This window comes from Adiantum capillus-veneris, chromosome 21 (assembly GCF_014529385.1).
Source record: "Adiantum capillus-veneris isolate H3 chromosome 21, ASM1452938v2, whole genome shotgun sequence".
In the NCBI taxonomy this organism is placed as follows: Eukaryota; Viridiplantae; Streptophyta; class Polypodiopsida; order Polypodiales; family Pteridaceae; genus Adiantum; species Adiantum capillus-veneris.
Window position 1 is genome coordinate 129,423,047 of NC_140951.1, and position 16,086 is coordinate 129,439,132.

The following is a 16,086-nucleotide window of genomic DNA, read 5'->3' on the forward strand; positions in this document are numbered from 1 at the left end:
AAAGGGAGGCCGCCACAGGCATGCAGAGGATCAGTAGAGGCTGCGCCAGTTGCATCAGAAAAGGTGGTGGTTGCATCTGCGAGGGGTGACACAGTTTACAGAGGGTGACCATTGAGGAGAGTTACACGTTGGCGATGGCCATACTAAGCAAGAGGAGGTCCAATCTGCATGGGCGCTGAATTCAACAGGGACATCAACCGCCTTCTGGCGAGGCAAACCCCGTCAGACCTGTGCTCTGGCTGAGCCGGCTGTGCGATACCTAGCATTAAAAAAAAAATCTCTGCCTTTGATCAAGCGCCTGCGAACACGTGGCATGTCTCTCTCTCTCTCTCTCTCTTCCTTTTGCTTCACTTTTTGAAGGGTATCTCATGAGATACCCTTTATTTTGTCATGCTTACAGAATTGCGGCAACATACTTAGTCTCTATAGATTTTTAAGATGAAAAGAATGATTGAAAAGTAAAAGGTCACTATAAAACCTCAAAAATTGCATGAATCACTGATGCATATAAACACTATTTCCGCTAAATACATTTGTGTGACTTTTTGTGTGTGTGTGTGTGTGTGTGTGTGCGCGCGCATGAGAGAGAGAGAGAGAGAGAGAGAGAGAGAGAGAGAGAGAGAGAGAGAGATTAAGTCATTTCTTCATGTGAGCAATAAAAGTTTAGATGCAAGCAAAGTTCAACATGAGGAATGAATGTTTAGACGCAAGCAAAGTTTACATGACAGAAATTCTTCTTAACAAAAAAAAGCCTTCAAGAACTACATCCTTAGCTTGAACTAAACGCACAAGGGTGCCTTCCCGTAAACTAGATGAAAGTGCCTCCGAGAGGTGTTTTGAAAAAAATAGGGCCTTACCGTACAATATCTACAAATGCTTTCGTAGAGAAAGGCGCAGTTGAAATGAGGGTGGTTCAATCACCCTTCGCATTCACTTATGTTCCTCTTCACACGTGAATGCTAGGTACCACTAGTTGAATGAATATATTTAGCATTGTTTTCGACTCGCGCCGCAAATATAGTTATCTATATTCAGCAATGGTGACATTTTGACGAGGTGCGCTCCAATGGCATTGCTATGGGCTTGCAGATTCCTTATGAAAGCCCTTTCTCCAATGAGGCACTTTTAGTCAGACTACTAGAAGGCACTGTAAGCATTCTTAGACGTACAATGTAAGGGGTGGTAGAGAAATAGTAGTTTCTTTTTTATTTCACCCAATCTCATAAATTAGAGGGCCTTTTTTGCCATTTTGGGTCTAGTTCCACCTCTTAGAGTATCTTGCCTCCATCTTAGGCTATGCGAAGTTCGATACAATGCTCTTACAAATACAGGAATTGTAGGAACTCTATCGAGGATTTAGAGAGCTATAGGAATTCTTATTCCACGTTTCCGAAACTCGCACCCTACCTCCTTTTGATACAGAAAAGACTAGCTCAAAAGAGACTAGCACTCGTGCTTTGATGTGACTGGCTCACAAATTCCTACATTGAAGGACGAAGCAAATCTCCCTTAATCCCTCCCTTTTTCAAAGTGATAGTAGGAGGTACCGATTGAAAGTAATAAAAAAAAGGGGAATATATAGAAGGCACTCTCAAATAGTATTGATAGTGAAAGATTTAGAAGGCGTCAAGGCGAGAGGAAGGCAGGGATCCAATGGACGTGGAGGCCATGCTTTTTTATTCTTAGTTTGGCATCTCTCTCTCTCTCTCTCTCTCTCTCTCTCTCTCTCTCTCTCGTTGCTGCGCTTGGAGAAACCTCTCTCCATGGCTCTTGCATCCAAGTCTAGCAGTAGGCGAGTGCACTCGACGTCTACTGTAGAGGACCCCGGAGGGTTGCCCTCGCATCTAGGTATAGCAACAGGCAGGTGCACTGAAGATATTAAATGCGAAAGGATGCAAAGGGTTTGCTGACGTTGGTGATGGAAGAAATATGCATTATGGAGGGTTTTTGTAAGGCTCTATAGGGGCTGACAAACGAGAAGAGGAGGGTTTTCAGTGGTCTCTACACTCAGGGAGGAGAGGTGGGCCGAGGAAGGAGTGACCAACAGAGCGGGAAGGTGCAGGGGGGATGACGGGATGGAAGGGCAGGGCACTAGGACTAGGTCAAGGTTGGTGAGGGTTGTGGACAATGGTTCTTCATGGCTGCAGTGTTGAAGGTGGGACACAAGCAAAACCTTAGACGGTCGATGGGAGGAATCTTAAAAACAAATGGTTTTTTTCAAAGAACACCCTATAGCCATCATTAGAGACCAAATAGTAGGGTTACTAGTAGCGTTTGGATTTCGTGCAACCTTTTCAATTTTGTTGAAAATGGTAAAGATCCTCCCCCTACTCCCCTCGTGACTAAATGGCACGGGGTCTTAAATGACCTAGCTATGGGATCGACGACGCACGACTGAGGGCTGTGATCTCGAGGAGATTGGATAGTGAAAAGATCCTCCCCCTACTCCCATCGTGACTAAATGGCATGGGGTCTTAAATGACCTAGCTATGGGATCGACGGCGCACGACTGAGGGCTGCGATCTCGAGGAGATTGGATAGTGACCAAAAATCGAGCAACATGTGCGGGTCGGGGATTTGAACTCGAACAGGCGATGTGGCAGCCTGATGGGCTACCCAAGCGTGTGTATGCATTTCGCTGTAATGTGTGTGTGTTCGCATTTATTTATACTTCTTTGAGTTTACACATTGGGTGTCCGAGTTTACAAAATGTGTCCGAGTTTACACAATGCGTCCAAGTTTACTTTTCAAAAATCTGACAGTGCCTGGCGCCTCTGCTTTTGTGCGTGCACTTCTCCTCCATGGATCCCATGGCTGGGGGATGATGGATCATGTAAGAACGAGCGTTCTTTAGACTCCCGTGGGGTGCGACCCCGTCTTTAACATACGAGCAAAGTTTTTTCGAATTGTGCCAAGTATAAAGTTCGTTTATGTTGTTTTCAATCTTGGTTACTTACTGTGATGGCAAGCCCGTGGGGGATCATTTCCGTGCTCGTCCTGCTACTCGTGGCGGATGCTCAGGGAGACGAAGAACAAAATGGCCGAGTTCTTGAGCTAACGGATGCCACCTTCGACGCTGCCATCGCCAAGCACGACTATATCTTAGTCGATTTCTATGCCCCTTGGTGCTTTCACTGCAAGAAACTATCTCCCGAGGTAATCTTCGTTCTTCTTGATTTTTGTTCCTTGACAGTAAGCTCAGCTCGATCTTGGGCTCGGAAGGTGTGGATATTGTGTGTAGAGAGAGAAGGTGTGGATATTGTGTGTCTACCAACAGTTTTCATCACATTCGTATGTACAATGAGGGAATAGTACCTCGCACCTGATACACCCAAAAGATGTCAGCTTTCCTCTGCTGTTACTGGGTGATGATTAAAGCCAGCGTCAGCAAGTGATTCTGTTGATCTCGGTGGGGTGAGAGCCTGAACGATGGACTACAGCATGGAATTAACTTGACAAGATTTTTCCTATCTTTATACATGATTGATTTATTTAAATCATGAGAAAAGAGGTGAATGAATGAACTAGTCCAGGCAATGTGGATGTGAAGGTCAAAAAAGATCTGTCCAAGCAATCAATGGAGAAGAAGAACTGTTGAATTGGTAGTTGGGATGGTTATTTTCCCGTTTTTATGGTTAAGGGGTATCCTTGATGTGCTGAGCCTGGCTTAGGGTTCTTGGAATATACTTTACAAATTCAAGTGTGGTGTTTGAATAGATCACTTCACTGAAATGTCTCAAGAATATGGCAATGTGATATGATAAGGATTATTGGATGTGAGCACATATTGTGCAAATGTTTTGTGTTTGTGTGCTTTTTGTTGGTTTCTTCCAGGCCCCTCCATCAAGGGTGATTGAGTTGACTCTATGTTAACACTTTCTACATGTCCTTATGTGGGCCCGTTGACCCTTGATTGTGGACTAGCCATCAACAAGTTGGGACTTTCCCTAGAGGAAGAATCGACTGGTGCTTTGATACCACTCTAACCGGCAAGTCACTGATATGGCGGTCAACAGAGAACAAGACTACGAGCTCTAAAAATTGAACTTGAAAGAGAATTGAACTAGAGACAAGACACTTTGAGGTGGAGTGCCCCACTCAAATGTGGTGGCCCCTAAGGGAGGGCCCCCTTGAGGTGTTTCTTGAATTAGTGATTTTGGCATACATAACTGCCGGGAAGAGCCTCTCTGCATTTGCAAACTTGCACTGATCTGCAGAACCTCCCCCAAGGCTACATGTTTACAGGCATGTGGCCTTTAAAGAAACTCCTATCAAAAGTTGGCCTCAAAAGTTTGATTAATTAACGGTTCCAATAATTGAGATCAAACAATTGCCCCATGTCCAACTGCCACATCACCACGTTCGTACGGATTGCCCTTTCTTTCGGTTGGGTCAAGTAGTGCATCATTATTACTTTCTGACAATGTGGCCAGAGGTGGGGCATTTGGTGCCAGTTGCTTAGTTGAGTATGACACCAATTTGAGGAGGTACTCTTGCAGTGTGGACTACTCCATCTCCATGCTCTCTTCACCGACAGTAGTGTGGCCCTACAAATTTGGAATATCTATGCCCTTTTGTGAGCTTGTGTGTACCATATGTGTGGCAGGTTGGCAATCTCTTATGGGCGGTACTCTTGATGTCCGATCGTAGCTTTGTTGAGATCTTTGGGTAACAAGTTTGCAAGCATTGTTGGCTATTGATGGGCACATCTAGTCCTTGCTGAAGTCGGCAACAGTTGGAGGCTTCTTGCGCATATCTCTTTGGAGAGCTTAAACTTTGGGGTAGCTCATTCTGATCTTCCTCGGCATGATGCAATTCCTCAACAATAATGAAGCTGTATAGTACCACTGTCATGGGGATGGGCACCTCGTGCCAACGGAAAAGAACAGGCTGAACAACTTTAAGCACTTCAAATAACAACTGAACTGAAAGAGATAGATGACACGCGAGACGGGGAGTGGTGGAGCTCCACCCCAAGAGAGCATTGGCCCCAAACCTTGGTGCCCCTTTCAGTATTTCTTTATATTGCTTGAACTCAGTACATCGTCGGTACTCCATCCTCTGCACCTACACACTGAAGCGTGCCAGAGAATGAGCCCTTGGCTCATATCTAAAGGCCCTTGGCTTATGATATGATGAAATAATTGCATCTAGACATCTGGTAGAGATTGGTGAGATTAGGATGCGATGGCTAAGTGAGTCAGGAATCTGATTCTAGTGCATTGAGATTTCTCTCTGGATGAGATGACTGGATATTGTTGTTACTGCATCAAGAGTTTTGGAAGAATGAGATGGCTACACAGGGATCCAGGTGCATCAAGATTTCTGGACTAGATGAGATGACTAGATTGAATGTTTGCACCTTTGTGTTGAGTGTGAACTAAGTTTTGTGAATTAAATGCTCTGTGAATGTACTGTCTTGATTGAGATGGTCAATGGCATGTCTGCTTGAAATGTGAGAAAGGATATGAATATGACAGTGACAACATTTAGTAGAACAAGACATTGGTGAAAAGATCAGTGAGATTCGGATGTGATTACCAAATAAGTTACAATGATCATGATTTGTATCTGGGATCTTGATGGAAATGAGATGCGATTGTTCAATGATTGTCATTTTCGTGCAAGTGTTGGATGTGTGTAGTCTATTGCACGAGTACATAGAGTCGGTGTCTATTGAGCTAGTTTATGTCCTTTGTTTGTTTTGAAGGCGTAATCGAGGGTGATTACTCTTCTTTCAAGAGGGGTGTTCTTAGTGACGTGGCAGGACATTTAGGGGCGGGGGAACCCTGGTCTCTAACCCTGACTAACTTGGGGGACAACAATCGAGGGGCCTAAAACCTAAAAGGTCTGTTGACGGCCAGCCCAAAAAATGGGGCTAATTGCTGATGTGGACATTGTAGAGACAATCCTGCGCTTTGTGGAAGCAGCTATTGACATGGCAGTCCTATATTGACATCTTTGCAAATTAGGGAATTGGATTTTTGCACCAGTTTTTGGCTTGGCAGCTTTTGGGGTTTTGGGTATGGCAATTTCTTCTCGAAAACCCGCCGGGGTAATTCAAGGTTTTGGCGGGTGAGGGAAACCAAGTCTCGCAGTCTCTGGGGCCCTACGGGACTCTTGGGCGCTGTCACGCCCCTAATGGGGTTCGCCAGGGATCTCTTGGATAAACTAACAAGGGCGCAAGTTCTAAAAGATTGAACGGGCTCTCCATCCCCAAGGCGGTGTCTCAGGTCTCTCCATGGGACTGAAATCAGTGACAAAAGCTTCACCTTGCGAGAGTAGGTCGGGCCTGGGTCTGACGTCCCAGTTCGCTAAAGGGAAAAAAAAAGCTTTTGAAGAGAGTTGCTTTTCAAGGCGAGGGGCCTTAAATATTGTAACTTGGTCCTCTCTCTAGCATTACGAGTTTGTAGAAGTAGAGCAGAGCCGACAATTGTACTTTACTACTTTTGTCGAGCAATAAAGAAAGAAATACCGGAAGGGGTGCCAGACTTTGGGGCTCGTGCATTTGGAAGTGGATTTGTGTCTACTCTCTCTCTCTCTCTATTCAAGTTCAGTTGTTGCAGTTTTCGTTTGTGTGTTGCTATTGATTTCTGGCTTGGAGTGTCCAAGCCTGTAACAGTTGCATAGTCCGATGTGGGGATTGCGATAGAAACTACCTCAGCTGGTATTTTTGATGATCTTCTCTCTAAGAGGCAGCTTCTAAATTATGATCTTCAAATGACTCCGGTGCTCCATACAACAGAGCACTGTGCACAAAGTCTCATAGTCCTTGTTGGTTTCCTTGCCTACTTTGTGCAGCTTTTGGATGGAGTGCTTCAGCCCATAGTGCAGTTAGTATCTTGGTGGGTGTCTTCTTGAGCCATTTTGGCAGATGGATCCACTTTGGCAGTTGCATGCTCATTTAGATTTGTGGTGTGATAGTTGCTCTTCCTAGTGCATGCAACAAAGTTTCCTATGATTTGACGTCCACACTGGTCATTGGAGGTTGTTCCCTTCAGGACATACCTACTTCCCTTACTCATGTACTGGCATGGAGTTGCATACAGGTCCGTCTTGGACTAGGAATTAGTTGCAGTTTGTCCGGACATCTTTTGGCAGTGGAGAGGGATACTTTCTCTTACTCTCTTTGATTTTGGTTCCAGGCCACATGTACATGTTATGGGAGTCACCCATCTTGGGTGATTTAGTTGCATAGGAAGAGATTGTTGAAAGGTTGTGGAAGTTATCCATTGTCTGGATGTTTTCATTTTCTATTTCATAGCTTTCAGACAGAGTATTGATGTAACTTTTGGTCTTGTAGGTCATTCTTGGCGACATTTAATATAACATTTCATCTCTCTCTCTCTCTCTCTCTCTCTCTCTCTCTCTCTCTCTCTCACTCATGGAGTAAGTACTAACCGTGCATTGTTCTGTTGGTTTCATAGAAGCTCAGCCATCTCCAACACTCCTCTGACTTTATCCCACTTCTGGCTTTCTAGAGCTCCTTTTCTTCTTGTGCAGAACTTGGTAGCAGGGTCTCTGTCTCTTGATGTTACCATAGTAGCTTTAATCTCAGTAATGATGTGTATACTGATGTATGTTTCCAATTCACTGCGAGAGTAAGGTGATAGTTGCTTGGGGAGGGGTTCCAGACCGAGGAAGGTCAATAGTTGTCGTGACTCTCAGTTCCGATGGAGCTCCTTGAGATTTATGCACTCATGACACATGGTGGTTGTAGTAGTTCTCCATGGACCCTTGTCGTTGGACAGTTCATATCTCAGTAGCCAAGGTTGTCCGGATCATCTGGATTTTCTTGTATTGGCTTGGAGATTCGCCTTTCGTGCATGAGGTATGTGACTGGTCACTGGAGATGCAGATTTTGGAGGGTGGAGTATTTGTAGAGCTGGGAAATGATCCAATACCCGTAGTTCATGCCATCACCCTCGGTTTTGATGCCATCTCTTGGAGTGGTGACTTTGGTATAGCACTGGTAAGTCAATCGAGTTACGTCAGAGATTGTTGCAAATATCCTTGTCCATGAAACCTTCACATGACAGTCGCTTGTGTGAGTGCGTGCATGCGTGTGCATGAGTGTGTGAGACGGGAGGATAATGCTGCAGGCTAGGGATTGCAATGTGAGTATCGAACGGGTACAGAAGCGGGAGAGCGGCAACGATGGGTAAAAGGGTGGGCTGTGTGGGCTTTGGCTACCAGTGGCGGCTGAGCAGTGATGGCTGGAGCAGGGTGTGGTTGTGGGTGGCGACAGGCTTCAAGCATAGCAAGTGCTAGAAGAAAGAAAAGGATATTGATGATATCGATTCAGATGCTGAACCTGCTTTTGGGGCTGTGGCAACCTGGGGAGGTGGGGCTGCTTTCTAGCTGTAAGGGTGAAGTCCTCTCACATACTTTCTGGTTTAGTCATCTATCCACCTTAGAAAGTTGTAGTTGACATGGTTTCAATTTCTTTTACTTGGTTGCACTTAACTGAATCCAAGGATTTATATCCTTGTCATGAGTATTTACTCGACCCTGTTTAACCTTGTCGAAATTATGAGTTTTGTAACAAGCTTTTCTTTTTAGTAGCGTACTGTGTTTGTCTGCTTATGCTTCGTTGTCTTTGCTTAGTTGGATGTGGCTGCTCCTGGACTTGCTGAGAGAAGTCCACCTATTGTGCTTGCCAAATTAAATGCAGAAAAGTACACAAAAATCGCATCAAGATTTGATGTCAGGTACATACAATCGTTCTCTCTTTTAAAATCAGTGTGAGAAAGTCGCGTTTGACTTCAGCATGACGTTTGCTTGATTTTCAGGGGTTATCCCACGCTCAAATTCTTTATCCACGGTTATCCTGTGGATTACAAGGGTTCTCGCAAAGCTGCATCTCTCTCGTGGCATCTTGAGAAGCTTGCAAGTCCTGACATAAAAGTGGTGGAAAATGAAGATGAACTACATAACTTCCTGAAAATTGCAGATGATAGCTTCCCTTTCTTTATTGGTTTTGGGACCGCCAACACTATGTTCTCAGATGTTGCCAAAGAATTTAAGATTAAGGCTTGGTTTTTGGTTTTAGAGAGCTTTACAGAGAAGATAATGGAGAGGTTTGATTTCGATAAAAGTCCTGCTGTTGTAGCTCTTGGCCGAGATCAAAGGGAGCAGGAAATTTTCTATGGCCCGTTTGAAGGTATGCTCTAATTTTGGTGCTCCCTGTGCCTACTGTATGATCATACATCTGTATCCACCCTTCTTTAAATCTGTGAAGGCTTGCACTTAGCAACGGATGTTACATAGGAGTAGAATATGCTGGAAGGCGTTTAAGCTATTTATGATTAGAGATGTTTTGCGACAAGGGTTGAAAGGAAGGGTTTCATGGACATTCTTTTTGTTGTTTCTGAATGTGTATGTGAAGGGACTATATGAAAGCACAAGAGCACATATTTCAAATATACCTATATTGCATGTGCTGTTTAGTGTCAGCTGTCTGGTTATTAGGGATCTGATACATTTAAAGCTGAAAGTTTAAAAGAGATTAACCTGTTTGCAACTAGGAAACGGTTTAGACTAGGCGTAGAAATCTGGGGACTTGTTGCCAAAGATTTTCTACCTCACTTGTTTTATGAAATGATGAAGTATGAAAACTATTGGAAGGTTTCTTCAAATACTTATTGATGAGAATGGGATCGTGCTAGCTAGGGTGGATGAAAGACAAACATGGTGCACACTAGTGAGTGTCTGTAGGCTAGATTATCACTCGAGCGAATTAGGTTCCAAGATCAATTAACTTGAACTCATAAACACGATCTTGAGTAGTTGCTAACCCATTATAAGCTTACCATCAACAAGGGAGATGTAATGCAAAATGGAATGGGTTTGTTTATTCATGGATGAGCTTTAAGTAGCTCTACTACCTTGCACCACTACATGTGGGATAATTCCACCTTTTCTTTCCTTTACTCATACTTTAGGACTCGAAGAAATTGAAGAATCTGACGTCTCTGGCACACTCCAATCGAGGAGCAAAAAAGAACATCTCCAATCGAAAAGACCATCCCCAATCCAAGAGACAAACTATCTCTAATCCAAGAGATACTCAACATCTCTACTCAAACAGATGTATAAAATTGAGACCAAGCTAGTCCAAGCTATCTCCAAACAAATACAACTGAAGGGGAAAGGCCAAAACAAAAGCTAGAGAATGTCGTCGTAGACTAGAAGGCTACTGCCGCCTTCTTCTTCATCTTCATCTTTGTCTTCTTCCGCCAAATAGACTTTGGGCCTTGGATTTTTGTTGGTGCTGCCTCTGTTCTGGTTGAAACACTTGGAAGAAAGATGACCCTTCTTCCTGCAAATGATGCAAGTCTTTGATGCTAGACAATCCTTTGCTGTGTGCCCTTCTTTGCCACACTTGAAACAAGTTTTGTTACTAGAGCTAACTACAAAAGCTCCTCCCCCTGAAGTAGCATTCCTCCCTGTGCTTCTTCTCCTCTGACATTAGAGAGTTGATTACATCTTGGAAATCTGGTGTTTGATCCTTCTCCTCAATGATGGTCATAATTTGATCAAAGCTCTGTGGTATGGCTACTAGAAGAATTGCAATTTTGTCCTCCTCTGGTAATGCACTGTTTACATAGGCTAGTTGTGTGATCATGCTTTTAAGGTGATTGACCAAGCTTGCAATGTCTTCGCTATGTTCCATTCTTAATTTATATAGATCTTTTTTTAAGCTCACTTTGCTCTTCTTTTTCCTAGCTCCAAAGCTTTTTTCTAGTGCTTCCCATGCAGCTGATGAGGTTTCACAATCATCAGTAAAGTGTACATAATTGTCATGTAGTGTAGTGATTATGATTCCTAATGTCTGCTCGTCCTTGGCTTGATTTTGTGCGCTCATAGCTAGTGTATGTATGTATGCTTTATCAATGGATGACGGATCAGTGATCGTTGGCTTGACTACTCCCCATAACTGCTTTTTCATTAAGTAGCCTTTCAACTTGGTCTACCAAGTGTGAAATTCCTCCCCGTTAAATTTCCTTCTGTGTTGCACGAAACGTCAACCTACCTGTAAGAACATGAAATGGAAATCTATAGGACAAGGAAATGGCGGGGGTATACCCATTTGATAGTAGCCAACCACAGAGAAACAAAACAATTTGAGCTCGCGGGAAAGCAAAAACAAGTGCTTGTGGCTTTCGAGTCTTCCTCTTCATTAACACGTATTGATGGAAGCTTCCCTCGCCTACGATCGTGCCGAGAAGAGAATTCTGCAAAGTTCTGGAGCTCCATGTGTGTTTGCAGAGGAATAGTTCCTTGTTTCTCAAGTTTTAGAGTTTCTTTTGGATAAGAGGGCTTAGTTTTTAAAGATGGGTGCCCGGTTCAAACACGCATGCTCAAAGAGGTAGGCTTGATTTTCTTTTAATAATCCAACGCCAGCTTGGCTTTTTTGGGGGGCAAAATAGGCGCTGTTTCAAAGCGTTTCGAGGCAGTTAGAAACGTGCTCCCTCGCCAGAAACGTAGAAACGCGTTTCCTGAGGCTGGGGGGCCGTTCCCTGCAACACAGATTTCCTTAGCCTTTTCTCTTTCATTGTGCTTATGGAGGGGTCTTAGCTTAGGAGACTCTCCTAGCCAGTGCCTATCTCTCTCTTTACACAAGCACAAATACCCCTTGAGAGATGATATAAAATTTATTTTAAGTTATTGTGCTTGGCTGCAAAGTTTTGAAGGTTGAGAGAGAGAGAGAGAGAGAGAGAGAGAGAGAGAGAGAGAGAGAGAGAGAGAGAGAGAGAGAGAGAGAGAGAGAATCCTTTTGTGAAGCTCCTCTTCATTGGAGTGAGGCTCCTCTTCACAAATGGTGGTGCCTTTTACTTTGAAGTAGCCAAATGAAGTCTTTTGAAGCTCTTGGCTTCGAGGTTCGGTCTTTTAATGGCCTTGGAGATTCCTTCCTTGAAAGCTTGGTGGAGGCCTCTTGATGTAGATTCAGCCCGTGAGAAGGGGGGCTAATGGCAAGAAGAATGCCCTTGCAAGAACTCGGCCGTGAGAAAGTCCTCTAAAAGAGGGGCTTTGTGTCTTGGAGGTTTGGCTCAAGGTTGTGGGTCGGCGGGCTTACAAGCCGGTAGGAGCTAGTCCACCAGGTAGGCGGGGGAAGGGGGCCCCCGTAGGGGCGGACCAGAAAGAGTGTTAAAATTGGCTTGAGCGCCTTTGGGTCAGCGCCGGTCGGCAGGAGCAGGAGGCTCAGTGAGCTTGAGCTAGTGGCGGCTTTGATGGGCGCTGTCAAACAGAGATAAGCTGCAGGTGGCCAGTTTCCGGGGCAGGTCGTGGACCCGGGACGACTATGTACTTTGCCTTGGAGGTTGACCTTTGAAGCTATTTGGGGCTTCTTTTTCTACAAAGAGATGGTGGGCATTAAATGCCTTTTAGGTACACACACACATATTTTTTTTTTCGAGTCGTTGCAAGAATTCGAGAAATTGATGGGCTAATTTGCAAGAAATTAACCAATCAATTAAATACACATACGAGATCCGATTAGAGCAAATGGATATTTGTTGGAGAGCTCTTGCTGGTTGCTTCAGACACACAGAAATCATGTAAAGCGATGGCGCCTACAGTGAGGGCAATGGGGCTGCAAAGGCAAGTTGAAAATGGTCATAGATAAGCACAATAATTGAGAATTACATACACGATCAATGCTAAATATGAGTTCCCCCTCACCTAATCACCAAAGCGTAGTGGAGCATGCTCTTGCCCAAGCGGGTATTAGGGATTGGGATTATTAAGCTAATGCAAATAAAGATTAGGGGATGCTAATCACACAAATGGATAACGGGAAACCTAGCTAGCATAACCTGGAGCTTTGTTACCACTTGATGAGAATGGGATCGTGCTAGCTAGGGTGGATGAAAGACAAATATGGTGCACACAAATGAGTGTGTGTAGGTTAGATTATCACTTAAACGAATTAGGTTTCAAGATCAATTAACTTGGACACATAAACACGAACTTGAGTAGTTGCTAACCCATCACAAGCTCACCATAAACAAGGGAGATGTAATGCAAAATGGAATGGGTTAGTTTATTCATGAGATGAGCTTTAAGTAGCTCTACAGCCTTGCACCACTACATTTGGGATAATTTCACCTTTCCTCTCCTTGAATCATTCTCTAGGACTAATCTCACACCTTACACTTATTCTCAGAAACTTTGTAACGCTTCACATTTGTAGACGGTGGGAACCAGTCCTTAGATGACATACACGGGCTCTAAGTTACTTAGCGGAGTTACCATCAGTTACCGGATCCTGTGCGGCTGTGCGGCTAGTTAGACTCCAATGCGGCCACCTATAAATAGCACCCACTAATCCCATTTTGGGGGGCTAGACTCTTGATTCTGGGCTCGGCTCTAGAACTCTAGAATTACGCTTTGTATCTTGTAGAGCTTATGAGCATTGAGTGCTGTACCAATTGTACATGTGAACTTTTGTACCTCTGAACCAGTTTATGAATCTGAATATACATTTGCAGCTGAAACAAAAGGAGAGAATGGATCTCCCGGCTACACGGACTGCCCACAGACACGCGTCGGACGAACCACCCGACCATAGCCACCATCCTGCAGCTCCCCCATGCTGGGGCAGCGTCCGAGGACATAGGCGTGCACTTGTAAGACCGAGCATCCCATACCACCCGGCCTCACCTCCTCGAGGTGACCTCGCGCACTCCTAGTCTCGCGAGCTAACCACTGGCACTCTGCCAATGGGGTTCGATAACTGCAAATGAGGCCTTGGCCTCCCTTTTATAATAATGGCCGTCCACACTGGCCAGGGTTTACACTACGTCCGTCCGCACACTGGATGCCCATCCCGACAGTGTCTGGGCTAGATTCCCTCTCCTAAGAGCAGGACATAACATACTTCCCTCCTTCAGAACCATTGATGTCCTCATCAATGAAGTGGGGATACTGAGCTTTCAGAGCTCTAACTGGTTTCCAAGTAGCAAACCTTGCAGATTGACTCGTCCATTAATTAAGTACTCCTCATAAGCCTTTTGGCACGAATGGCGGGTACGTTGATCTAAAACTGCCGCTGGTTCTCGAGGAATATACTAAGTTTGCATATCTTGCTATACATTTTCCTTGGTAGGCACAAAAACTACGGCTTCGTCCAATTTTACTCTAAGGCGGATGACCTTGAAACACTGGATGTACACTAACATCCGAAGGAAGAGCTAGTTTATAGGTAACTTGGCCAAGTTTCTTTGTGATCAAGAATGGACCACAATATCTAGCTGAAAGTTTATAATGCTTTCCCGTTCGCATAGTCTTGGAATCCTCAATGTCCTTGCACAACAGAAATCAATTGGATGCATGACTATAGTCGGCTACGAGATAACAACCTTTGTCGTCTTTTCATACCCATCGGTGGTCTTTGAGCTGGTGCCATGTTAAGCTGGTATCTGTACATAGTTGTCCAAGGTATCTTCAGATAAACCCATTGTCCCACCTCTAGAGTCTTGGGAGATCTCTTTTGATTAGCATAAGTAGTGACTTGATCATGAGCCGTTCTTATACTATCCTTAGCCAATTCGAGCATCTCTTGCATGTCATACAAGAAGTCACGAGCTTGGCGTTCCTTGAGTTTTTCTAAGCCAATAGCAATTGGGGATTTAGGCTCAAATCCATACATCAACGTGAATGGGCTAAATCTAGAAGCAGAATGCTTGCTACTATTGTAGGCAAACTCTAACTGTGGAAGATACCTTTCCCAATCAGACTGCGTGTGAGAGACATAGGCTCTCAACATGTCCTCTAACCTCTGATTCATCCTCTCAGTTTGTCCGTCGGAGTCAGGATGGTCAGAAGATGACATACTCAACTTCGTCTGAAGATGAGCAAACACATCTCCCCAAAATCGGCCAGTGAACTTAGTATCTCGATCACTGACGATATCCTCTGGTAGACCATACAGCTTGTCAAGCTGATCAACAAATAAAACCGCCAACTCATGGCTTTTAACTGTCGACTTCGTTTGTAACTAAGTCAGACTTTGTAAATAATTAATTTATTTACGAGAAAAGAATTATCTAATTAGTTGTGTGCACACCAGAATAGACCTAGCAGTTCTAAGGCCTCAGGTGAGCCTAAATGCGGGCTAGAACACCTCAGAGGGACCTTAACAGAAATTACCCTGAAGCCCTAGTGCTTGGGAAATCGGGTCTTCAGAAAGGGGTAAGCAGTAGCCTCAGATTTTAGGCTCAGGAAAAATACGCGCGTCAGTATAAGCACATGAATGAGATGGGGTCCTTAGAACAGTGACCCTAAGGCTAATAAAGCTAATAAAGCCTTAGGGTAAGTTTCGTGAAATTAAATTTAACGGTCCGTGTCCGGGCGGGCGGCCGGACAAGTGTGAACAGGTAAAGGCGGTGCAGTGCCCGTGCGGCATTGCGCCGGCAGACCTTTGGTGTTCTCATAAAAGAATCATTGGTAGCAGTTGTTAGTTAGTTGCACATTTTTTTAATTAATGAGCTAGAAGTTTTTAAAGTCAAAAGTTGAATGGTTTTTAAGTTTTTAAAGTAAGTGTGCCAAGTGGCACACTTACCAATGCAAACTAACTCTCTCTCTCTCACTCTCACCCTCTCTCTCTTCCTAGCGTCCCCTCTCCTTGATGGCTATTTAGGAGCCCCCCCTCCCCCATTTTCAGGGCTGGCAGTGCACCTACCCCCCCTAATGTGAGCGTGCTCTACACGGTGGAGCCCTCCATTGAAGCTTGAGAGCAGCCCCTTGCGACATATGTGGTAGCCTTGTGCTCCCATTGTCAAGAACAAGGGATCTCACAATCATAGACACCTTCTGGTGAAGTTTCATCGCGAGAAGCTGCCGTAGACGCTCTCTTAGTAGAGTGCGGCTGCTGTAATTCTCTGTTTTCAGCATCGAAAGAAGGAGCACCATAAGAAGAAGCACCACAGGCAGAAAACATTCAAGTCAGGAGATAAAGATGTGAAATTCGACACCTACAATGGACGGCGTGATAATGACAAAGCTTTGGCTTTCATCCGCCAATTTGAAGTTGCATTTGCTGAAGGGAATTTTAAAGAAAGATCCAAGCTTCGCCATGTCAGT

The 16,086-nt window shown here is 44.5% G+C and overlaps 1 protein-coding gene across 1 annotated transcript in view; it reads left to right on the forward strand.

Annotated features, from left to right (window-relative positions):
- Nucleotides 1–2,812: 2,812 nt before the first annotated feature.
- Nucleotides 2,813–16,086, forward strand: part of PDIL5-2 (PDI-like 5-2) — a 34,229-nt gene continuing 20,955 nt past the window's right edge. The window contains exons 1-3 of the mRNA XM_086494229.1: nt 2,813–3,156; nt 8,608–8,711; nt 8,793–9,163. Coding sequence (XP_086350355.1) covers nt 2,962–3,156; nt 8,608–8,711; nt 8,793–9,163 — 670 coding nt within the window. The 5' untranslated portion in view covers nt 2,813–2,961. The remainder of the gene's footprint in view (nt 3,157–8,607; nt 8,712–8,792; nt 9,164–16,086) is intronic.